General features: G+C 47.4%; 1 protein-coding gene across 2 annotated transcripts in view; it reads left to right on the top strand.

Moving 5' to 3' along the window:
* CDK5RAP2 (CDK5 regulatory subunit associated protein 2) overlaps positions 1–25,544 on the top strand; it is a 206,328-nt gene that overhangs the window by 72,451 nt on the left and 108,333 nt on the right. The window contains exon 13 of one of the 2 annotated variants that reach the window (XM_075560407.1): positions 22,675–22,845. The exons of the other annotated variant lie outside the window; for it this stretch is intronic. Coding sequence (XP_075416522.1) covers positions 22,675–22,845 — 171 coding nt within the window. The remainder of the gene's footprint in view (positions 1–22,674; positions 22,846–25,544) is intronic. 2 annotated transcript variants of the gene reach the window in all.

The raw sequence follows: 25,544 nt of genomic DNA, 5'->3' as shown, positions 1-25,544 counted from the left end.
CATAATTGATATATGCATGGATTGTGGTAAGAATTATATGTGCCCCTAATAAAATGATTTAAAAATAAAAACTAAAATAAGCCAAAAAACATTGGCACAGATAAGAGCCCTCAACACACGGAATGCAGGACAGAGACAACCCTCAGGAACAGTAATGGGGGTAGCGATACCTTGAGGGTAGGGGGCAGGTGGGGGGAGAAAGGGAACTGATGGCAATGATCAACATATCCGCCCCCTACACACACACTCATTGAGCGGGATGAACACAGGAAGGGGACATGTAGGATAGGAAAGTAACAATAATTCATTTATCAAGGGGTCACGATGGTGGGAAGGTGGGGGAAGGAGGGGAAAAAGAGGAGCTCATACCAAGGGTTCAAGTAGAAAGAAAATGCTTTGAAAATTATGATGGGAACATATGCACAAGTATGATTGATATAATTGATGTATGGATTGTTGTAAGAGTGGTAAGAGCTGCCAATAAAATGATTTTTTAAAAAAGCATAGGAAGAAAGTAGAAAAGGGAAAATTTGACTGGGGAAGAATAAAAATAATCAGATAATAAAGAGAGAAGACAGCAGTTTCACACCCCCCCTCCAAAAAAAAAAAGAAAAACAAAACACAAACCCAAAACAGAACCCCTCACATGTCCTCTCATCATTGGGAAAGACCTGTCTTGCCTTGTGATGTTTTAGTCCTTGTATTCACAGAGGCATGCACCTCTCTCTCTCTCTCTCTCTCTCTCACTATGTACCTTGCGCTCTCTCTTAATGGAGGCTTCTGCCAACATCCTTGTGTGTAACTATCCTACTTACTCCCTCAACAGAGAGGCATAATTTCTGGGTCAAAGGAGCATGGGTATTTTTAAGACTGTTTTATACTTGTTCTCAGAAAGATTTCTGTATATAAGGGTGATCCTTTTTAAAGATGCTATTCAGCGTTGGGTATTAACATTTAAATCTCTTCTCTGCAAAAAGATAGGCAAAGTTTGTTCATCGTATTGTTTAGAATTTCCATGATATTAAACTGCTGTCGTCGGTGTCTTTTTATTTAATCCCTCCCGAGAGTCGCACCCAGATACTGTGCCGTGGTGCAGTGAGATAGGGTGTGAGCCGGAGTGATGGTTGGCACTCAGGCTACTGGAGCTACGGGCTCTTCACCGGGTGGCAGGCAGAAGCCTCGTGTGGAGAGCTCAGAAGGACCCGCTGGCTCCAGTGATGACTACTCGTTTGGTGGCTGCTGTTAGTGTCAACTCTGAAATACAGATTCTTCTCTACTGTAACAGAAAGCTCAAAGGAAGTTCTAGAATAAGAAAGATGTGTCTCCTCTAATGCCCCTGCACTCACGGAGCAAACCAGCTCGTGTCATCCCCGTTATCCTTGGGTAGCTGGGTTCCCGGTCTAATCGGAAGTTCAGTTCTGTCGCCGGTGTTTGGCCCCTGGTGGTGGTGTGGGGTAAGCACTGGACTGCTGGCAACACTGTTGGCCGTTCAAAGCCACTGGCTGCCGCTCTGCCGGAGAAAGGTGATGGTGTCAGCTCCCGCGGGGATCCAGAGCCTTGGAATTCCTACAGAGGGTCACTGTGAGATGGGATAGACGTGATGGCAGTAGATTTGTTGTGATTACTCTATCAAGGACATTTTCTTTTCATTTATTAGGGGCTCATACAACTCTTATCACAATCCATGCATACATCAATTGTATAAAGCACATTTGTACATTCGTTACCCTCATCATTCTCAAAACATCTGCTCTCCACCCAAGCCCCTGGCATCAGCTCTTCTCCCCCTCCCTCATGAACCCTTGATAATTTATAAATTCTTATTTTATCATATCTTACACTGTCCGATGTCTCCCTTCATCCACTTTTCTGTTCACCATCCCCCAGGAAGGAGGTTATATGTAGATCCTTGTAATCGGTTCCCCCTTTCTACCCTACATTCCCTCCACCCTCCTGGTGTCACCACTCTCACCACTGATCCTGAAGGGATCATCCATCCTGGATTCCCTACATTTCCAGTTCCTATTTGTATCAGTGTACATCCTCTGGTCTAGCCAGATTAGTAAGGTAGAATTAGGATCATGATAGTGGGTAGGAAGGAAGCATTTAGGAACTAGTGGAAAGTTGTATGTTTCAATATTGCTACACGGCGCCCTGACAGGCTTTGCTCCTCCCCGCAACCCGTAAGAGGGTGTCCAGTTACTTACACATGGGCTTTGGGTTCTGCATTCCCCCTATTCACACTGATAAGATTTTTTTGTTATTTGATGCCTGATACCTCATCCCTTCGACACCTCGTGATCACACAGGTATGCTTCTTCCATGTCGGCTTTGTTGCTTCTGAGCTAGATGGCCGCTTGTCTACCTTCAAACCTTTAAGACCCCAGACACTATATCTTTTGATAGCCAGGCACCATCAGCTTTCTTCACCACATTTGCTTATGCACCCGCTTTCTCTTCAGCGATCGTGTTGGGAAGGTGACCATCATGGAATGCCAGTTTAATAGGACAAAGTGTTCTTTCATTGAGGGTGGACTTGAGTGGAGGCCCAATGTCCATCTGCTGCCTTAATACTAAACCTATGAGTATATACACATAAGTCTATTTCCCCATCCTCACGTGTAAGTAAGTATATTTACAGATGTACGTGCCTTTATTTAGACCTCTATAAATGCTGTCAAGGACATTTCTGTGTTGTATAGGCAAGATCATTGCTGAGCCATTCACACCCTCTCACTGAATTCATCTCACTGGATTTACTTCAAAATGCTGTCATCTGTCGGGCAATTTGGCTGTTTTAAATAATGCCACAGAGAACATTGTTGGTGCAGAAAGTGTTTTCTCTTAAAATTCCTAGGATAGATTCTTAGGAGTGAGATATTCTTGCTGCCACAATATTTACCGATAGGGCTGCCTCACTTTATGCTGCCCCCAGCAACCTGCGAGTGGAGCTGTGTCTGGCATGTTCTTAAAAGAGCTGCCTTTCCACATTTGGTCAGTCTTACTGGGCACCAAGTTGACCTGGTGTAGAGGCCAATGGAAATGCAAGGCCTTGCCTTGCATTTCTCAGGGAGATGGGTATGTTACTCATGGCAAAACGCACTGCCGCTTAAGACGGAGAGCTGATTGTGAAGGTTAGATACTCAATGCACCAGGGCCTTGCAGGGTGGAGTAGCCCAGGAAACCTAGGAGGTGCCGTTGTGAGTGCGGATAAGGTCAGAGTACTGTGCTTTCATAGGCGAGGTCACTCAAAGTCTAGCCAGAGGGCTCTTGTATAGATCGGCTGGTTTTGTAGGGATCTCAAGTTTTTGTATCCTTCATTTGTGGGATAACAGCTTTTAAAATTTAAAATAATCCATCCCCTCCTTGTAAAAATGCTTACTCACTAAACTCTGGATGGCAGGAACTACATATACTCCCGTGATAAACTTAGTTGTGATAACATTTCAAATGGCTCCATCACGTGCACTGTAGCAGGCAGCTACACTGGAATTTGTTTACTATTCCCCTCTTGTCAGACACAGTGGCTCCTTAGTTCCCTTGTCCATGTAAATCCTGGTGCTTTCTCAAGAGGTTTGGGCTGCTGCTGTTGCAACCGTGCTCAGACACTGGATTCCACAAATGAACAGCCTCATGAGGCGAGGGGGCCCTGAGTCCATCTGTGGGCACCTGCGTGTCCCTGCGCAGAGGAGAAAATGCACACGGGGCCGTTTATCGCCGACAAAATACACAACTAGTTCTTTGATCCTTCGCGCCCCCACTATTATGATCTTATCCAATCTTGGAATTCCCTCTAGACCATTGTAGAGGCAGTGGCACAGATGAGAGCTTTCGATATGTGGAATTCAGGAAAGACAAGCCCCTCAGAAGCAGTATGGGAGCTATGATTCCAGGGGGATGGGGATGGGGAAGGGGAGGGAGGAAGGGGTAATGGATAGCAATGAGGGCAGGATAACCCCCCAGGGGAAGGATTCCAGGATAGTAGGGGAAGGGATAGGATGGGCGGTGTGAGGTATGTACAAATAATAATAACAATACATAATATAGTAAGGGGTCACGGGGCCGGGGGTGGCAGGGTGCGGGAGGCAGGGAAAAAGAGAAGCTGATATCAAAGGGCACTAGAAGAAAGATAATGTTTAGAAATGTCCGCTTGAGATAATGGGTGTGTGGTTTGTTATATGTAAGAGCCCCCATTGAAATGAATTGAGGGAAAAAAAGAAAACGTGTTCTCACATAACTTGTAAACATCTTCATACCTCTACACCGCCATTAAGTCGACTCCCATCTCATAGCAACGCTAAGGACAGAGTGGAACTCTGCTCCACAGGGTTTCCGAGACTCAATCTTCACAGAAGCAACAAGGCGCCCTCTTTCTCCGGCACCACTGTCCAGTTAGCATCCAGTGCTTAAGCTGCTTGGGGCAATGCCCGCGAGCAGGCAGGGCTGGGCGACGTGTACGAGGAGTAGGACTTTACAAGTGGCCGAGGGCCAGCATGAAGGGGTGACGGGAATACTGCCAGGATGGCGTCTGTCTCTGTCTCTGTGGGCTGGCTTCTTTCTCTGGAGTTCTCGCATGAGCTCCAGGTGAGCAAGGAGGACTCGCACACCTCACTGTCCTCATGGATTTTCTGTCAGGATGCCCACAAGAGTGAGGAACTGAGAGGGAGGACCCAATTTGGTCATGAGCTTTGGTGGAAATGTGCATGTGGGGGTGGTGGGTGGCGGGGAGGAGAAAGGACGGGAACTGCTTCCTCAGTGGCAGGCTCTTTTAGAAACTCATGCTTGGCAGGCAGTTAGTCACCCAGAAAGGGGGCTGTTTTTTTAGAGGGTCTAACCAGATGGACCTCCACGACAGCTGTGCAGCCGCTGTCTCAGGTGAGCATACCTGTGACTCGGAGCTCAGACCTCGGGTCTGACAAGACTTGGCCAGTTTCCTTCCTTTTCTTCCAGAGCTGTTAGGTGACAGTGGTATGTGCTCTTGACATCTGGTTTTAAGAATTTGCCTAGTCGCTCTTAACGTGGCTATTTTATTCCAGTTCTCAGAACAGGGACTGGTTCCAGGACTATATAGTACCACTGAGGTAGCATTTTTATTTTATGATCTTCTCCCATTTGCCTTGCATATCCTACCAGTTTGACCCTGTTCTGTTAGGCGGACTTTTAGTGCTAGGTAGAGTGCCTCCCGATCGCCCATTGGTGATTGCTGGTGCTTTTGGATTGAAATAAATGGACTCTCCCGTTTAGGGAAAGGGAGGGCCTTGATTGATGCCCTCAGCATGTCCGTTGTGCTGTCCCTATTCTAGGCCTGGGGCAGTTCCGTAGCAGAGCTAGAAACACAGGACTATGGCGCACAGGGAGGGAGGGAGTTACAGGATCAGAGTCGGCTCCTGGGAAAGTGCTCTTCCACTGGTTCTCAAGTGTGTGGTGAAAGGGTGAGGTGAGCAAGAGGGAGGAAGGGGCTGGACCGCAGATGAAGACAGAGGTGGGAGGCAGCATGGTGTGTTTGCGGGTGGAGATTGGGGCCCTTAGTGAAACGATTGCCTCTAGGTCAGGTGAGAGATTAGCTCAGATAGAGGCCTTGCATGCCGAGTTTAGCGGCTTGTACTTGACCCACATGCAGTGGGCTCCTTGGCCAGCAGAGAATTGACAGGATTGGGCTTGCTGTTTAGAAGGTGTAGTCTGGGGGATCCGATTACAAGGATCTACATATAATCTCCTCCCTGGGGGATAGACAACAGAAAAGTGGGTGAAGGAAGATGTCAGACATGGCAAGATATGACAAAATAATTAATTAAAAAATAATTAATTTATAAATTACCAAGGGTTCCTGAGGGAGGGGGGAACAGAGAGGGAGGGGAAAAATGAGCTGATGCCAGGGCCTTAAGTGGAGAGCAAATGTTTTGAGGATGATGAGGGCAATGAATGTATAAATGTGCTTTACACAATTGATGTATGTATGGTTTGTGATGAGTTGTATGAGCCCCCAATAAAATGATTTAAATAAAAAGAGAAAGCCTAGTCTGATGGCTGTCTGGAGGATCAGTTGGTCTAGAAGACAGCAAAGCAAGAAGAAGAGGAGAATGCCTTTTCTTGGCACTCAGGCCAGGCCGAGAGGTCAAGAATGTCGGTGGAAGAGTGAAGGGATGCTGGTGTATGGCTTCCGGGGTTGTCTTGGTGCATATTCCCAGCTTCACCACCAGAGCGGTGACTCTCCAGCTTTTTGTCCCTGCCCCACTTGGTCGAACCTCATCGTGTCCCACAGGTAGATGAAAACCGTGGTAAGAAAATGTGGCCAAAACACAAGCCTTGTTTCCACTGCACATTCAGCTCAATCGTGAGCATCATCTTTGGCAAGGCTATTCTGAGTGGGAGGAAAAAAGCAGGTGTGAAGGCCTAGTTGTATTCTGCCTTTACAGTTTATCAAGTGGCTGCCTGGCTTTTCACTTGGGTCCACAACCCTGTGATCCACACATCGTAAAGAGTGTTACTTCCAGTTTATGGATTAATCTGCAGCTCAGAAGCTAAATGGCTTGACCAATGTTATGTATATGTGACATGGCTCCAGGTCTCTGGTCTTTAACACCGGGCTTTACTCAAGGCCATCCTGTGACAATCCTAACCTCGGAGAGCGCTGGTGGCAATAGTGGGTCAAGCCCTGGCCTACTGGCCACAGGGTGGAGGTGCAAGCCCATCGGCTGCTTTGAGGAAGAAAGATGACGTTTTCTGCTCTCATAAAGAAACCCCTAAGGAGTGACCAGTGTACTCTGCACTGTAGGGTCGCCATGAGTCAGGACTGACTAGATGGCAGGGAGTGTGGTTTTGGGGTTGGGGTGTCCCACCAGTAATAATTATGTTTAAAATACTGTTGCTTGTTACAGAAAGGTAGATTGATAGCAGTTTTAGCTTTTCAGCAGTCCTCAGCAGACCGGAGTAATAACTTCTTCAGACAACCCAACCCAAAGCACTCTGGTTAGTTGAAGTGTTAAACGTTGTGGTTTTACCTCATTTCGTGTCTCAGACACATTTGCAAAGGTTTCCAGAAGCTGATGTAGCTAACCAAGATTAAAAGTAAAGATGTTTGGGTGAAGCAAAGGTCGGAGTGACTTTTACGATGAACCCACCGCATGAGTACGTAGAAAGGCCCGTGGTGCCGTCCTTCACAGCCCTGAGGAAGCAGGGGGCCTTAAGATTCAGCAGGTCGCTCATGGCAGCGAAAATACAAAGGGGAAATCATTTCAAGCTCTCAGTGTCTGTAAGATGAACATGTTAAGATAAAAGAAGAGTTTTGCTGGCTCTCAGGCCTGGGGGAAGTATTTTCTCTGGTGGGTTTCTATAAAGAGGACTCTGAGCAGTGTACAGAGTCTTCAACAATACTCCATTCAGCGAGAACAATTTTGCACAGGGCCAGATCAATGTCACCCAACCCGGTAAGCTTGTAAATATTAAGGCTTTCAGTCCCTGCGACCATATCTTGCTGTTCTCCATTATTCTCTCTCTCTCTCTTTTTTGGACAAGAAATACAAAAATCAGTTGGAACTACTGCAGCCTGCAGTGGTCCCATAACAAGCAGCACAGGTCTTTGCAACATCCCTTGAATTCTGATGTTAAGTCAGTGCAGTCTTGGATGTGATCAAACCATCCTTTGCTCATGCCCAAAACATGCACTGCCAGTCTCGTGGTTCCTGTTCTGTGGTATTTTGGAGGGAGAGAATGCCTTTGCTGAGACTGTGGCATGATCGAAGGCTTATAAGTTCCCTGTGTCTGACTGTATGAGTGTTGGAAAGTTTGGCCCTGAGCACCACTTTGTCATCTTTGTTTTCATTGCTTGTGACTGCAGAGACCCAGTGCCAGCTGACGCAGCATGTGTTGTGATTTCCAGTTTGCTCATGTGTTTGCTAAGCAGATGCTCATCCAGCCACGGTTGTTGAACTATGGGGAATGTAAGCTTTGGGTATTATTCACTTATTTAAAATAGCCCAAAACCAAACTCACTGCTATGGAGATGATCCTGATTCATAAATGACCCCACAGGACAGGGTAGAACTGCCCCGTGAATTTCCAAGACTGAAGCTCTTCAGGGAAGTAGAGAGCCTCCTCTTTCTCCTGCTAGGTGGCCAGTGGATTTGAACCACAGACTGTGTGGTTAGCAGCTCAATGCATAGCCACTGTGCCACCAGGGCTGCTAAAGAAAGGTTGAAAAATGAGGATCACAAATAGGTGACCTATTGTATATTCTACATCCTTGCCACCAGGGGACTCGTATCCCATAAAGGAAATTTGAAAGGAAAGGCCTTTGAAACAAAAGCTTGGTGGCTGCTGACTGGAGACTTTCGGCCGGCGTGAAAGCCCAGCAGCCCCTGCTGTTCATCTTCTTTTTTGTTTTTGTTCCCACACCCCCAGGATCTCTTCATTCCCCTTGTTGATTTTAATTCCCTAGTTGCTCCCCTGTCTATGGTGGTGTTTGCTCACCTTCCCCTTCACCCAGCTCCTTCTCCCCCAAGTCCCTGTGGGACCATCTGTCCCGGTGCTCCTGTTCTTGTAAAGGGCTACTGTCTTGGAAGTGTTGGGTGAGGTCACTATGAGTTGGATCGGCACGGAGACTGGTTCTGGTTTCCAACAAACAAGGGCCCTGGTGGCTCAGTGGTTAAGCACTCAGCTGCTGCTACAAACCCACCTGCCAGTACATAAGAGAGGTGCCTGGTGGCTTCTGTAGAAATGGCAGCCCTGGAAACCATGGGGCCGGCTCCACTCTGTCCTGTAGCAGGGCGCCGTGAGGTAGAATTGACCCCAAGGCATCGGGTTTACAGCAAGCCAAACCCGTATAGCTAAGTTAGTGTCTTTACGGTGGCCTTGCGAGGGTTCTGACTTCTGGGGTCTGTAGCAGGGGTCTGACCTCTCTGGTCCTCACACCCTGACTTTGAGCCACTGTCTGCAGCCTGAGGCCCAAGGCTCTCCATTAGGGGGGTGGGGGTGGGTTTGTGTTTGGTGAGGTGGGAGGGAGATAAAGCCCTGTTTTAGGGTTAATTTCTCTGTTCTCGGAGCTTTGTCTACTCCTCGGTGTGGGTGGGAAGAGAAGCCAGGTGCGGTCTTTTTCTTCACCTTTATAAGCCTTCCCAGCTGACCCCCAGACTGTCTCACAACGCTGTCATCTGCTACCTGACTCAGTACCTGAGCATTTACCTCTGTGGGAATGGATTTGCTGGCGAAGGCCCAGAAATCTAATTAAAGTGGTACCTGTCACCCAGCTGGCTAATCCCCAGTGCTTTGACAGGCGCAGGTTTAATTTCAGGATAGTTCAGCCTGAACCCCTACGGTTCTCACATGCGTCGCTTGATGGATAGCTCCGAAGGAGAGTGTGACAGCATCCTGAGCATCTCTTGGTGACCATAATCAGAACATGGCATTTGGTGATGGCAGCCTGTAGGCTGCTTGGCAAGGGGTAAGACCACAGGCCTGAGGCACTGTGTGTTTTTTCCTCCAGGGGTGGTTGACGGTTCTCTTTGCCTGTTGCTTATGAGGTGGAAAGACAACGAGTTGGTATCCTTGCAACTTTCAGTGCCGTGCATTGGAAGAAATTCTGTCTTTGCAAATTCCAGTTTCTGGTAAGAGAGGCTGGATGCAGCGACTCTGGAGTCAAAGCTGAATTTGAAGCCTGGCTGCACCACTTGACCAATGGTTGTTCTGGAAATAGGCAATTCTGCTTGCCCTTGGTTTTCATCAGACAAGCAGGGGTCAATTGTTCGGGTTGTATGAAACAGTAGAGATTTTAGCACAATTCCAGGCACATCCTAAACGATAAATGAACTGTTAGCTGTGACGATGGTGGCGGTGACCCTGCCACATCAGGCATGGACACTTTGAGGAGGCAGCGGTGGGGTGGTGGCCAGCAGTGCTGAAAATGGATTTGAATTTCAGAGTACCAGGCTCTAAATCAGTGAATTCTCTACACGAATGTTCCTGCCACTAAAATGGAGTTGGCAATATTGGATTTTTGGGTGGAATGAATGATGAAATTCAGTGTATGAGAAAATGCCTACTATGGTCCCTGATACACTGGGTGCTCAGTGTGTTCATGTCCTTCCATCTGTTCTTTCTGTCTTTCATCTTGTAGCTGGTGCTGGCTCAGGGCTGCGAATGACAACCCACTGTCAGACAGAATCTAATGGACGCTGTTGACTAATAAATATGCTCTGCCCTTTCACCAGCCAAGCCCAGGATGGTGGGAATTCCTTCCTTGATCACCACTCGTCTCTCCTCCGAAGAAAGTGCTTGTCTGTGCCTTCCAGCTGATTGATCCCGCTAGGAAGGGAGTCGGAAACCTTTCAGACCGGGACTCAAGCCTCTGGCTCTCGAGTGGAGCTGCTGTTAATGTTGCTTCTAAAAGACTTTGCCCGTGACTCTCCTGTGCACTCGCCGTCATTTCTTTACAGGGCCTTTCTCGTGTCTCTGGTTCTTAGTTGATGCTTTTGTGTGTGTGCCTGGCTCAGACCTGGACATTGGACGAGCCGGACGGATGCCGATCAGACACAGTCTCCAAAGGAATCTAGTGGAAAACTGCAGAAGCAACACAGGCAAAGAGCTAGTTCAGATGAGCATGATAAGTGCTGATAGACGGACAGAATGCTTTGGGAGCACGGAGAATGAACTGTGCTGAGTGGAGGGAGGGCCTTCAGGGAGGAGGTGGGTTTGAGCGAGGTGTGAAGGCGTGTGGGCGCTCGCCTGGGTGACTTGGGTGAGTGACCGCACAGGGAAGTGCATCTCGGGCAGAGGGAAGGCCTCCCTGCAAAGGCTTCCCTGGCCTCGCAGCCACCTGCGCACTTAGTTCTCTGCCACAAGCGCTCTCCTCCCAGTAGCTTGCACTGCTTCCCTTGACTTAAAGGACAGACACGCTGTCCTTTGACAGGGTACAACGAGGCTGGTGCCCAGCACGCCTCCCCCCTTGCTCTCTGGCCGGAATGTAACTCAGAAACAAGGCGGCTCCGCTGAGCAGGGTGAACACACTACTGCACACAAGATTCTGGAGAGGCTCCTTCCATCACTGGGTTCCTATAGCTCATTAGGATTTTGGCGAAGTTTCCTTTGTTCATTTAAAGGTAACCACTGAGCAAGCTGACAAGCCTCCTCAGAGTGAAAACCTGATAAGGTGGAAATTTGATGGATGAGAACCTTCTCATTTTCCATCTGCCCAGAGATAACAAACAAACTAGCTGGCTGGAGAAGGAAGTGTGAGGACCTGCTTTTTCATTTCTTAATGCGATTCTAAGATTCTGGGGATAGTTTATTTTTCAAACAATTCACTTTTTTTTTTTTTTTAAGCAACCAGTCTGCTCTGAGAGAGTCTGATATGCAGAGGTAGCTCTCAACTCCGAGGTCGACCAGAATGCACCTGTGAGCCATAGAGGATCATGGGTCATTCACCTAGGAAGTCGGAGCCTCGCAGCTGATAGAATACAGTCTGCTGCCTGGTGGTCCTCACTTTAAAGCAAGATGATGGTCTGGCGTAGGATTAGAAGCTTTTAAACTTCTCTTTTCCACTCCCCCTCCCCCCCAATCCCCCATCAGAGCACCTACGGCAGCTTTAGGCAGCCTGGTGGTATACTGGTTTTGCATTGGGTTGCTAACCACAAGGTCACCAGTTCGAATCACCAGCTGCTTCGAGGGAGAAAGGTGAGACTTTTGAGTCAGAGTCTCAGAATCCCAGAGGGGCAGTTAAGGTCACTGAGTTGGGACTGGCTCAATGGCAGGAGTTTGAGTTTCCAAGGGAGCTCTGCAGATTCCTGAGGGGGCTGACTATTCACATCAGAATGAAAGAGCATTTTCTCTCTTCTGCACCCGCTGGTGCTCCTCTTCTGGGAGCAGGCCTGGGGGCTTGCAGTGAGAGGGTTCTGATAGCTAGCCACGTGTGGGGGTTGCACAGCTGAGGGCTACTTGGGCTTGTCTCACAGACCAGTAGTGAGTGAAAGAGCACAATCGACCTGGACCGAGTTCTGGATTCCACTGCTCTAAAAGTCTTTTTCACTCATCTGACAGACCTTCAGCTTCCCGATTGATGAAATGGGCCCAGCGTAGTATCTGCTTTCTTAGGTTGCTGTGACAGTTTAGTGGGTTCATGTATGTATGTGAAGTGCCCAGGACCCTGCTATAGACATGTGTGGCGTACGGTGACGGTGGTGTCTTGAGAGAGAAGTCACCGTCGGTCACAGCAGTCCAGGAGAAAGGTGAGAAGGAAGTGACTTGCGGGTGGGCCCGGCGAGGTGAGCGTGCCATCTGCAGGCAGAATGGGAGGAAACGCTGTCATTGCTGCCCGTTCCACACGAAGAGGGCTGGGTGGGTACAGGCAGAGAGGCCAGAAAAGCAGGCTAAGGAAGCCGTGGTGGGTGGCGACAGAGCTTCAAGCTGGGCGCTGGGCGGTTGATTCCGTCCAGTGTGAGGGTAAGGCTAGGCTGCCCCAGGGTTCCTCGGCCATCGTCGGTTTAGAAGCAGGTCCTCAGGTCTTTCTCCCTCAGAGCAGCTGGGCGGTCCGGACTGTCCACCTGTGGGTCAGTAGGGCAGTGCTTACTCAGGAAGCGGTTGCACTTGACCTTCTAGAGAAGGCCACGGCAGGGGGATGGAGGGAGAGGAGGGCCCTATGTATGGAAGGAAGAACAGTTTCCTCCTTCCTCTTCCCTCCACTTCAGCTTCTCCTTCACTCTTTTCTAATACACCTTATGGGAAGGGAAGTGACTAATCAATCTGGAGTCTAAGACAGTGGTTGTCAGTCTTCCAAATGCTGCGACCCTTTCATACAGTTCCTCATGTGGTGGTGACCCCCAACCATCGCATTATTTTCGTTGCTACTTCATCACTGTCATTTTGCTACTGTTATGAATTGTCATGTAAATATCTAGTATGCAGGATGTATTTTCATTTTCAATTGAACATAATTAAAGCATAGAAATTAATCACAAAGCAATATGTAACTGTATTATGAAATATTTATTTCTAGTTGCAAATAAATGAAATTTTTGTCTTGAAGCATGGTGGAGCATGGGTAACAGTCTTTAGGCCTGGTATTCGTATGTGGGCGGACCTGCCTGGAGATGGATAGAGGAGCTGTGTCTTGGTTCCTAAGACCATCGGAAAGTATGGGTTTTCCGATGGTCTTGGGTGACCCCTGTGAAAGGGTCGTTCAACCCCCCAAAGGGGAGGCAACCCACAGGTTGAGAACCACTGGTCTAGGATATTCTTTGAGCTACCTATGCCAACGTAAGGGACTGTCCAAAAACCTAAATCCATTGTCATTGAGTCAGTTTGACCCAGGGCTTCGGACACTGGAGGTGGGGCTAGAGTACCTTGGGAGAAAGATGGGGCTTTCCACTCAAGTTACAGTCTCAGAAACTCAGAGGGGGAAGTTTTACCCTCTCCCAGAGGGACACTGAGCCAGCCCTGGCTCGAGGGCAGTGGGAGTGGTACAGTACTTAACAGGCAAAGCCTCCTAAGATCCAGATGCTTCTGCTTTTTGTCTGAGACCTCGGCCAAAGCCTGGCTGTCCTTGGGAAGGCTGACTGCCTCCTTCCTACCTCAGTAGCCTCCTTCTTTTCCCCTTGGCGACTCCCTTGGAGTTAGAAGCCTTGGGGACTCCTCCCTTGGTCCTGCCTCTTGCTCTCATATTCTTCTCTCCCGCACACACGCGTGCTTGGACTGTTGGCCCAGGAGTCAGGGCTGGGCGGGGGGCACTTAGAAAGGGAACGAGAGGCCTCGTAACTAATAGTGTCACAGAGTTCTGTTTGGGGCATGGGATTGCAACCGAGGCATGCTTTCCTCTCAGTTGGTTGTTGTGTCACATGCGCAGCTCCGTGGACACCTCTGTGGAGGGCAGGGCAGGGCAAGATTCGGGCGCGTTTGTTCCTGGGACAGCACCAGGACTCACTCCTGACCTCTCCTGGCTCTCTGTGAGGACGTGCTGGGCACGGAGGCCTGGCAGCCTGCTGCATGGCAGTGCGTAGATGGAGGGAGGGTCTGGTTGGGTAAGCTTTGGGTGGTTGATGGTGCTGTGGCCATATTTGTAGCAAGAGGACGACGGGGAGTCCCTATGGTATCCTGTGTCCCCTGCTGTGTACCAGCTTCTGTACTGGGTACCGGCCCTGCGTGCTCTCCAGGGACCCTAGGAGTCTGCACCAATGCTGCCGTCTATAGAAAGAGACTCAGACTCTACGCCGTGAGTCAGCATCGACTCCGTGCCAGTGCGTCTGGTCTTCATCTTTGCTCGCCCAGCTAATAAGCAATCGAGCCGGGAAGCGGGGCTGCGTTTACGCGCCTTCACTGCCTAGGAATTCTGCACCACGATGATGCATTTTTAGTACTGATTGTACTGTGCGGGCACAGCTTGCCATCTCCATGCTGCCTCAAAACATTGCTTAGGACTCTGATGCCAAGCACAGGAGCCTGTCTGGCTGTCTTTGTGTTACCATGGCAGCTACTCCTCTTCCAGGTCACCTCAGCAACACCGCCCTGCTCCCCGCGTAGTCTTTCCCTTCTCATCCTTCACTAACTGCTCCTCATGTGAGATGAGCTTGGAGGCCTTGGGCCCTCCATGTTATTTAGCAGGAGGGCTTCAGTCCCAGGCCAGCGCTCCCCCTAGCCCTGATCCTTTATGAAAGTGTGTGTGTGCTTGGGGGTCTGGATGACTGACCAGCGGAGGCCATCACAGAGTGGCTCTGGACTTTCTAACACGAATTTAGTGAGTGCAAAGAACGGAACTTAGGTTCGCATGGATGTGTGCTTGAATGTCAGCACTCACTTGTATAGCTTCAGACAATCACTCAACCTCGGTGCATCTGTTTCCTTGCTGCGGAAACAGGGCTGAGCCTACTTAGCTTGCAGATAGTCTCTGGAGATGTATTGTGTAAGAAATGCCCAACCCCTCCTGGAGACAGAGCTAGTGTGCAGTGCACGGCCGGCGCTGTGATTGGTGATTGGCATAAAAGAAGTGCCTCACACTCTGTTGTGTCCTGATGTTCTATGTGACTTCGATCATGCCGTGGGACTGCTACCTACAGCATTTGCATAGACTCCCAGGAGGCTTATCCCGTGGACCCCTCATCTCTGAAGACATTATAAAACTTCATCTTCTTCTTGGAGTTTTCAGGTTCTTTTCTTCTTTTCCAGGCCTATCAGTTTTCTTACTTTTTAACTCTTCATTGTGAATTAGGTGAAAATTTCAGAGCAGACCATACATTTGACTTTCCATCATTGGTGCGTTTTGCTTCCACGCATCCATTACCAGTGTGCCACCCCCTCTGCTCATCGAGTATCGTGTTTTTTGTGCTTCCTGCGTCCATTCTTCTTGCCGAAACTGTGCCCTTTGCCCTGGGGTAAGGCTTGCCCTTTGATCTTAAAAATGGTTGATTATTCTAACAGGAGGGTGGGCTCAGTTCCAGACCTGAAGGATGACTAAGTGCCGTAGTCTGGGGGGTTTCACTAGTCTCTGTCTGACCAGGTAAGCCTGGTCTCTTATGATGCGAGGATTTGTTCTGCATTTGCTCCCACTCTGTCCACGACCTTCTGATGTGAGCCTTTTCAGAGCAGTTGGTAGTGGTAGTGGGGCACCATCTAGTTCTTCTGGTCTTGGGGTTGTGGAAGCTGATATTATGGTCCAGTTAACCACTGGGCTAAACGTGTGATGGGTTGTTTTCGTGTGATTTATTACCCCGGTTGGCTCGGGGATCCACCTGGGAGACATGTGCCGCAGTGTTAGTTGCCTCTCTCGCGACAACACGGTAGTACTCTTCATCTAGGCAACTGAATTTTAAGATTGAAGAAAAATGAAATGGAGACTGGAAGGATTATATACACATGTAACAGGATTTGGATCAGCCATCAAAATTTGGGCCTATGTGTCTGATAAGCATGTTGATAAAGGAAGGACCTGAATTTGGGGAATGGCATAAGTGGGCCTGTAATTGCTGTCCACAGTTTGTATTTGGCATGCCCTATGAACATGTACCAGTTAAAAGGATTTCATTTTGGTCTGACTCTCACTTTGGATTTGTATTCCCAGCCCAGTTACGCTGAATTGGAATCTATAGTTTAACAGGATCCCCAAATGTATACAGAAGTAATGACCTGGGGATCTAGAGGAATCACCTGGGGATCCTGTTACATAGACTCTGAATCAGTGAGTAAGGATTTATTCATATTGTGAGATTCATCCTTATTCTTTAATGCCTCACAGTATTCTGTGGTGTGTATTACGTGCTGTAGCTTCCTGTCCATCCAGCTTTTTGCTGTTGTACAGAATGCTGTGAAGCATTCTGGCTGGAAGGCTAAGCCCAGATGAAATGGTCAGCGGTGGAACACCTTCATACAGCCGTACCCGCCTGGCAGGGCCCGGGTAGTTGGGCGGCTTTCATAGGAGCGCAGTGTGCCCCGAGGGTTCAAAGAGACGGGTGCTTGAAGCTGCCGGTTTCATAAGACGGGCCCAGAAAATGGTGCGATGTCATTTCCGCCGTCTTCTCTCAGTCACACAGCCACTGAGATAAAAGAAGAAGGGCACAATTTGCCATCTCTCAGTGGGAGGACTATGGAAGAATTTGCGGCCATCTTTAACCGGCCACACGTGCCTACTGGGTGCCAGGTACCATTCTGCATGCTGGAGATTGCGCAGTAGATGTCCACAAAAATGACAGCACTCATTACTGGTGGAGGAACCATGGACAGAGTAAGTCTCATGCTGTCCTTGAAGGTACTGTGGGGAAATAATGTGCAGTCGGAACTCCTCAGGCACAAAGAGCCTTGAGACAGGGCACACCTAGTATGTGAGAGGAACGGCAGGGAGGCCAGGGTTGCCGCAGCAGAACAAGAGGGCAGGAGGAAGGGGGGCAGTGAGGAAGCGGGGTCCAGGTGGTGTGGCCCTTGTGGGCCACCTTAGGTGAGGAAGATGGGACAGGTTACTGTGAGCACCTCCCCAGGTGTTTGGAGCATTCGTCGACTCTTGATGTACCGAGGATTTTTCTTTTTTAATTAAAAGATCATTTATTAAAATACTCTCAGAACTCTTGTTAACAATCCATACATTGATTGCATCAGACATATTTGTACATATGTTGCCTTCCTTCATTTCTAGACATTGACTTTCGATTGAGCCCTTGGTATCTGCTCCTCATTTTCCCCCTTCGCCCCTAGAAGCTTTTCTTAGCTATAGAACTCAGCTGTGGGCCCTCCTAACTTCTCCCGGGGCTCAGGTGTACGTACTCTTTCTGCTTCGTGACACCATCGAAAAAGCACTATCAGGAAGACTAAGAAGGGATGATGTAGCGTTGGATCGCCTCCTTCTCTTGTACCCTTTAGTGAGGCGAGTTGCCTCTGCCCTGGAGGGTTTCCTGCTGTCCGGAGGAAAAGTGTTGAGTATGTTTGCTTGTGCCTGTGCGCTGTGGAACAGTTCTGTTCTTTAGAACGCTCCTCTGGCCAACAAAGACAATGTACACAAGGTGAATTCAGACAGCAGTCAAATGTGGTTGGCAATGAAAAACAAAACAAAACAAATTCCAACACTTGTGATGGACCATTTCATTACTAATTAAAGCAGCACACGTTTAAGAAAATATTAATGCTGTGGGGGTGGGATTGTATCTCAGAAGAAAGTCTTATCAGTTTGTAGAATGGATCCTTAAAACCTGTGCATACTTTGATGTAGTCGTGCCACTCTTATTTAGCTTAAAACAAATGAGAAGTTAGGAAGACAAACAAACCTGTCTTATGTACAGAACCAGTCCTTGGTGAATGAGCTTGAAGGGCCAGTGGTTGGAGACGGGGGGTAGAGTTGAGCATGTAATCATGTGCTTATTCAGATGGGTCATTGAGAAGGAGACGTCGTGCCTTTCCCCGAGCACGCCGCACAGCCCTTGTCTGTCCCCACTTGACTAAAAGGGTGGGCACAGCCCGTGTCTGTCCCCCCTTGACTAAAAGGGTGGGCACAGCCCGTGTCTGTCCCCCCTTGACTAAAAGGGTGGGCACAGCCCGTGTGTCTCCCCGAGCACCCGCAGAGCCCGTGTCTGTCCCCCCTTGACTAAAAGGGTGGGCACAGCCTGTGTCTGTCCCCCCTTGACTAAAAGGGTGGGCACAGCCCGTGTCTGTCTCCCCAAGCACCCGCAGAGCCCGTGTCTGTCCCCCCTTGACTAAAAGGGTGGGCACAGCCCGTGTCTGTCCCCCCTTGACTAAAAGGGTGGGCACAGCCCAGTCGGCAGCTCCGTTGGAGCAGCTATGCTTTCTCACTTCTGCTTTCTGTTTGTAACTCCTGCTTTCTTGACTTGTACTCGTAAACTTTATTTTTATTTGATAATTGTTCCTTTTCTGCCACCGTTATCTACTTGTTAGGCGGTGCCATGATGAAGACCTGAAGGCCATTGGGGAAAAGCCCAACCCAGCGCCTTGGGAGGTGTGTAAGCTTACGGTGCAGACGGACTAGGAGTGAAAGGAGCATCTTAACGTGAAAGTGCTTTACTCTGTGGGCATCATTAACTGCGGTGGGGATATTTGTCTTCTTCAGTGTTAGGAGCTTGTTAATGCTGCCCATGTGTTATTTGGATAATAAAAACATTCTTTTCCCTCCAGAACTGATTTTCTATTTACTGTCATTTACAATTCATGATAGTTTCTTGGTCCACTTATTTTGGATTAACGGTTTAAGGCTATATCATCGGCTGCCCAAGTGGGGAGGCTGGAATTAACATTTGATTTTTAAAGGTTCTTTTATGTAGGAATATAGCCTGTGTGTTATATGAAATAATTTTAAAGAGAAAAGGAGACCATAATGAACAAAATTATATCCATATTGATGTGTTTCTCCAAGTTGTTTATCAGTGTCCTTTAAATAAAGCTACTTATTATGGAAATTTGCAAATATTCCCACAAGGAAAGAGAATAATTCATTGAACCCCAATGTCCTTGTCACTCAACTTCAACCAGATGTGCTTGATCTATACCCTCTCCCTGACTCCCTTTGTTTCACAGTGAATTATTTAAGCTCATCTCAGACTTAGCATTTTATCAGTTTTCCCCCACCATGTCCATCAAGTTGATTCCAGTTTGTGAACTAAAACCAATCCAAAGCCCACTGCCATCGAGTTGATTCCAACTCACAGTGACCCTGCAGGACAGAGTAGCACTGTCCTTGTGGATTTCCAGGCTGGACAGCTTTCCAGAAGCAGAAAGCCTCATCTTTCTTCTGAAGAGCAGCCCGCTGGTTTTGAACTGCTGACTTTCAGAGTAGTAGTCCAACACGCGCTTGCCCCAACTATTCCCATTTAAAAGAGAGATACGTTTTTAAACACTACTGAATATACGAGAAATGTTTAGCTTCTCCTAAGGGTTTCATAGCAAAAATTGTTTTAGTTTATTCAAATCACAGATAGGGCATGCATATTGCATTAGTCGATATCTCATAAGTCTCTTAAAAAAACGTTTCTTGTTGAGAAATCGTTGAAGGCACACAGGAAAGCTACCAAAGAAGAATGTGACGCAGTCCCACACAGGGATCCCTTGCTTTGAAACATTTTCTTCACGTCACTTCCTTTTTTTCTTTTTGAAACGAAAAATCCAAAGAGGATTTCTGCTTGTAATACAAGTGAAAACAATGAAACTCGTTTTGTTTTGCAGCGAGCCATGTAAAAGACAACATGCAGCGCCTGTAGTGAGTGCAGGCGTGGCCACCCCGCTTCCCTGGGCTCCGTCCGTGCGTTGCATCTCCACAGCAAGTGACTGCAGCCATGAACGTGTCTGTGGACTCTGTGTGCTAGTGTGAGCTGTTTCCTCTGCTATTTGCTGCTTTGGTTGGTTACTTTTTGGGGGGTCTGGTGGCACTCAGAAGTTTTCCCCATATAATTTATTGATAATCTCTTCTCTGCTCTGCGCCATTTAGGCTTAAGCAAGTTTTCATGGGAACACCTTGCTTTCAGGTAGCAGGAGAAACCTACATGTCTTTCACTAGGCTTCTCCTGGTGCTTACATTTTACTGAACTGCTGTGCAATTATGGAACCAGGAAGTTATTTAAGACTGATGCAACATTGTTAACCGACAGGCCTCATTTGAAATAAAAGAAATCATTTTATTGGGGGCTCGTACAACTCTTACCACAATCCATACGTGCATCCATTGTGTCAAGCACATTTTTACACATGTTGCCCTCATCATTCTCAAAACATTTGCTTTCGACTGGAGCCCTTGTTATCAGCTCCTTATCCCCCCCCCTGTCCCCTTCCCCATGAGCCCTTGATAATTTATAAATTATTATTTTGTCATGTCTTACACTGTCCAACGTCTTCCTTAACGTCTCCCTTCACCCATTTTTCTGTTGTCCGTCCCCCAGGGAGGGGGTCACATGTAGAGCCTTGTGATTGGTTCCCTGCTTCTACCCCACCTTCCCTCCACCCTCGGTATTATGCTAAGCCTTCATTTCGGTTTCACTAATTCTTCTCTGTTACATTACCCTTGATCCAGCACTGCCAGGCCTCTCACACCCTCCTTGCCACTGATTTTGGATTACTTGTTGTTCCCTTGTCCCTGGGTTTGTTAACACCACTTCATTACCCCCGCTCCACTTCCCCTCTCCCATGTCCCACTGTTTTCTCCTCCAGGTTGTTTATGCAGCCTATCTTATCTGGATAAACCTGCAGAGATAATAATATGCACAAAACAAGACAGAGCAAAACAAAAAACAAAATAACAATAAAAAAACCAATGACAGAAAATGAAAACCTGTAAATAGTTCAAAGTCTGTTGACCTTTAGGAGTGTTTACCAGTGGAGTCTGATGGGTTGCCACTCCTTGGCCCCAAAGTCTGTCTTTGGTATTCCTTGGGGACTTCCTTGCTCTGGTCCCCTTAGTGTTTTGCCTCCGTGTGGTGGGGTCAGATAAGGCGCGGTTCCCACACTGTCTCCAGTGTCCTCCCTGTAGCGCTATGGGTCAGTGAGGCACGTCGTGTCTCATAGTGGGCCTTTGGGTCCACTCTGTGCATTGGCTGCTCTGAGCAGGAATATCGTCCTCAGAGCTTGGTGGGCCAGGATGTGCGTCACACTCTCTTCCTCCCCCTTCATATGCTCCCATGTGTTCTGATCACACATGTCCCTCTCCGTGAGCTGTAGCTTCAGTGCTGTCCTCTGAAGTGAATTCTTCTAGGGGTGGCAGGGGTAGCTGTCCACGTAGTTGGGATTAGGGCCGGTCCCTCAGACCTCTCTACTTCATTTGAAATTTTAAAGTTATCTCATATTAATGTCTTTATGATTCAGGATACAATTCAAAATATACTTCATGTTTTATTTTTATGTCTCTTTAGTTGTGTCCAGTCTGGGGCAGTCGATTAGTCTCGGTCTTTCATGACCTTGACTCTTGAAGAATCTCATAGACAGTTACTTTTGGAGGTTCTCATGGTGACATTGAGGTTCTGCATTGTTGGCAAGGGCAGCACACAGAGGGCCTCATGTCTGGAGGCCCATGGCGTCACCATACCTTCCTCCCTGTGGGGCTCATGTTCTGAACTCTGTTAAGGAAATGCCTCCTGAGTCCCTCCTTCCCTTTGTAACTGAGGAGCATCTTATAGGGGTGCTTTAAGACGGTAACGATATCCTCTGCTAGCCTACTTGTACCTGGTAATTTTAGCTCCTACCCACAACAGCGATTGTGCTGGTTGCTTCATTGTCATGGTCCGCTTTGTCATTTACTCCACGCCTAGTAGGATTTTTCTTAAGGGAACTTTGTTCTTTCTCCTGTACTTAACTTATTTTCTTTGTTTTTTTTTTCTTAACTTATTTTCTTGCTTGTTGGCTTCTATCAGTTTTGATTTATGTGGGTATTTGTTTTATTCTATAGGTTGTAAGCCATTTGTTATATTGCTCAAATTGTCCCAGATTTGGTCATTGAGGCATCGCCTCTTAAAATGCCCCTGTTGTTCTTGAAAGGGTTATTGTGGACGGCCAGAAGAACAGACAAGTCCATCTGGGAAGGAGGAGAGCTAGGATGCTCCTGAGAAGGACTCTGTCTCTGTACGTTGGACATGCTATTAGGAGAGACAAGTCCCTGGGAAAGAGCATCATGTGTGCTAAAGCAGAGGCTCACGCGTAAGGAGATGGGTTGACACAGTAGCTATAGCCATGGGCCCAAACATGGCAGCACTTGTGTGGGTGCCACAGCGCCTGGGCGAGTTTGAGTTGTGCTGTAATGGGGTCTCTGTGAGTTGGAACCAACTAGCTGGTACCTAACCAGCAACCGCAGTACATGATGTATTCTGCCCTCCAGCTTTATTAAGTGTTGTTTAATCTAGAGCTCTCCCCCTTTTCCTTTACAATTTCTTTGCTGAATAAGTTGAGTTGCTTATCCTCTAAAACTTCCACTCCTGATAGTGTGCTTCTCATATTCTACTCTCATTAAAATGATCTTTCTGTTCTTGGACATCTAGTTTCTTTCTCATTTTCAGTATTATAAACAATGATGTCATAAATTTTCAGTGTATAAGAATTTTAAAAATTCAGACTGTTCTTAAAGTTGATCTTCATAGGACTTTAAAGGAGAAGAAAGTACACATTCGTTTAATGCATTTATTAGCTTGCTCTCTTCCAAGTGGTAATTGGCATGTCAAGCAGGCATCATATGGAAAGTTCTGCCAAGTAAATTCCATCCCCCCCACCCCTCTTTTCTGGCAGGACCTTAGAAATCAAGTTGAGAAATTACGTGATGACATGAAGGGTCGAGAGAAAGCCGTGGAGAATCGTTACAAGAGTCTTTTGATTGAAAGCAATAAAAAAGTGCACAGCCAAGAGCAGGCGATCAAACGTCTAACAGAAAGTGTCAATCAGAAGGACTCGCTGCTTATGGTACCAAATGTTTTGTTTATACGTCTTTTGGATTTAGCGTGCATTACTCATTTTTTCTTTTTTTGAAAATGATCTTGCATAGGAAAATGTCTATGAAAATAAGATCATAATGATCACAGTCTTCATTTATTATGTGTTCTGAGCACTTTAGAGCTTTCTCACACCATTTTGGCCTCAGCGAGCAGGAAGGTAAATTTGGACAGATGGAAGCTGAGTGAGAGGAAGGACTTGTCCGGGCCTGTTTTGCTGCCATTCCCGGCAGACTGCACGCAGGCACTGTTCCTCCAAGTTCTCGCTGGGCATTGGCTGTGGGGGGCTTGTCCCTCCTCAGCACTTTCGCTCTTCATGTTGCTCTGCGCATTAGAGTGCCCTCCTCATTGGATCACATGGTAAAGATTTGAGATTCAACTCAGACCTGCAGATAATGCATGATGGGTGATTACAGATGTTTAACTCTGGTCCTTGTGAAATGCTATTAAGATGACAGTGATGGAATGAAGAGGTGTAAACCACCAGGACCCAGAGAGATGGGGTGGGGACAGGAGCACATGCGAGTTGTCAGCAACACCGTAGATTTTAATAAGTGATTGGGCAAGTCGTCACTGCAGAGGATTCCACTGGCAGGTTAGTTGATGTCACAGAAGGCATTGGACTGAACAGGACCTCTCTGTGGTGCCTTTGGAAATAGATTCGACTGGATTTCTAAGCAGTTACATGACTGTCATCTTTACACCAACAGAACATGGACTTTTCTTGAATTAAAAATAGAAACCATGCAGGGTGGAGAAAACTAAGACAACAGTTTAGAACTAAGACCAGGATATGATTTTCCAATGGAAAAAGATACCTGCCAATGAAGGACTTAACTGGAAATGAAAGTTGTGATTGCAGGGAGAAAAATTTTAATAGAAGAGTTAGATAAAGCCGAGTCAGTCTTCCAGGAAATGGAATTAAACAAAAAGGTGGGAAAATAAGAGCAAAAGCATAAGAAAATTAGAGGCTTGATTCAACAGGTCCAATATAAGACTAATGAAAATTACAGAAAGACAGAAGGTACAAAGTAGAACAGGAAGGAAAACTTCGTTAATAGAAAATTTTCGAGGATGGAAGGATGTCTCTTTTTAGATTAGAAGCACCTGTTTTGTCTCTAGCACAACAAATGAAAAAAGATATGTATCTCAAGGCATACAGTTGTGATATTTCAGAGCAGAGATAAAGGGAGATTCAAACGATTTCCAGAGAGAGGAAAACATAGATCAGATACAAAGGACCCACACTCAAAATGGTGCCAGGCTTCTCAGCCAGGAGAACTGGAAGCCAGAGGACAGCGAGCGAGGCCCTCACATTTTTTAGAAAAGTGTTCTTTTTTTTGTTTTTTAGCATTCTGTACTTGGCTAGGCTACTGCCCTCATTTTGGGCAGAATACAGGCATTTCCAGACATCTGGTTCCTAAAATGCTTTGCCTCCAGTGTGCTCTTGGCAGGAGCTTCCCAGAGGTGATTCCACCCAAACGAGGGGCATGCCAGAAAAAGAACTCGGGACTCCCCAAGTCAGGGATTCTTGTCCCCAGAAAAAGAACTCGGGACTCCCCAAGTCAGGGATTCTTGTCCCCAGAAAATGAACTCGTCACTCCCCAAGTCAGGGGTTCTTGTCCCCAGAAAAAGAACCTGGGACTCCCCAAGTCAGGGATTCTTGGGTGTTGTGCAAAGATGTCCTGGGGGGACAGCTGAACAGCTAGTGGAGAGAGCCCAGATGTGAGCTGTTGGGGAGGCCTTCAGTTCGGATTTCTTTAAGAAACTAAAATGGAACTGCTCAGTTACCTGATATGTTTCACACCACTGAGAAGTGTCCAATTTGTTCAGGGAGTTTAGAGAGAAATTAATGTTATGTATATAATTTAGTTTTATGAACTAAGCAAACAAACAAAACCGAGCAATTACTATTTCCACAAAAAGCTGAGACTTGAGCATGAAATGAAATGATATGTAATCATTGAACAGTATGTGGCTGAGTCGTGAACAGTGCTTTCTTGGGCGTAGATTGGGAAAGTGGAATATCGCCACGCTTCAGCTGTGTTATTACCATTAGGAAAGGTGTGGGACAGATGATAGTAAGAGCTAGATCCTTAAACCTCTGTGACAGAGGCCAGTAGATGAAAGCTAAGCCAGAAAAAATTCAAACGAGAGCGTAGAATGTGGAAGCAGCTAAAGGAAATGTAGCAACGTGAGTTATTGCAAAGGTAGCCTCAGCGTTGAGAATTGATGGGTGGAGCCTCGCGGGAGAAGTGAGTTAGCGCTGGGCTGCCACCCACCAGGCCAGCTGTCTAAAAGCCTCGGCCACTGCGTGGGGGACTGAGGGGGCTTTCTCTTCCAGCAAAGAGCGGCGGTCTCAGAATCCACAGGGTCGCTGTGAGGCAGTGATTGGCCGTGAGAGTATCCTCTGGAAGAGAGCCTTTAGATAGGGGATGTTCATGTCTTGACAAACTTACAGTGTTTCAAAAGAGACCACTGCTTTGTTGGGTTTTGATACATAATTTTTGAATCATCCCTGTACCTGTCACGGGGGCCCCATTGTCTCTATTTCACATAGTGGAAATCAGACCCAGGGATTGTACCCTGACCCAGGGTAGACTCGGGATTGGAACCCAGTTCTGTTTAGTCAGAACCTTACTCACAATACCCATATCTCCTCTAATTTTA

The sequence above is a fragment of the Tenrec ecaudatus genome, chromosome 10, assembly GCF_050624435.1.
Source record: "Tenrec ecaudatus isolate mTenEca1 chromosome 10, mTenEca1.hap1, whole genome shotgun sequence".
Classification (NCBI taxonomy): Eukaryota; Metazoa; Chordata; class Mammalia; order Afrosoricida; family Tenrecidae; genus Tenrec; species Tenrec ecaudatus.
Note: the sequence above shows the minus strand (reverse complement) of the source record. Positions and strands in the feature narration are given on the sequence as shown.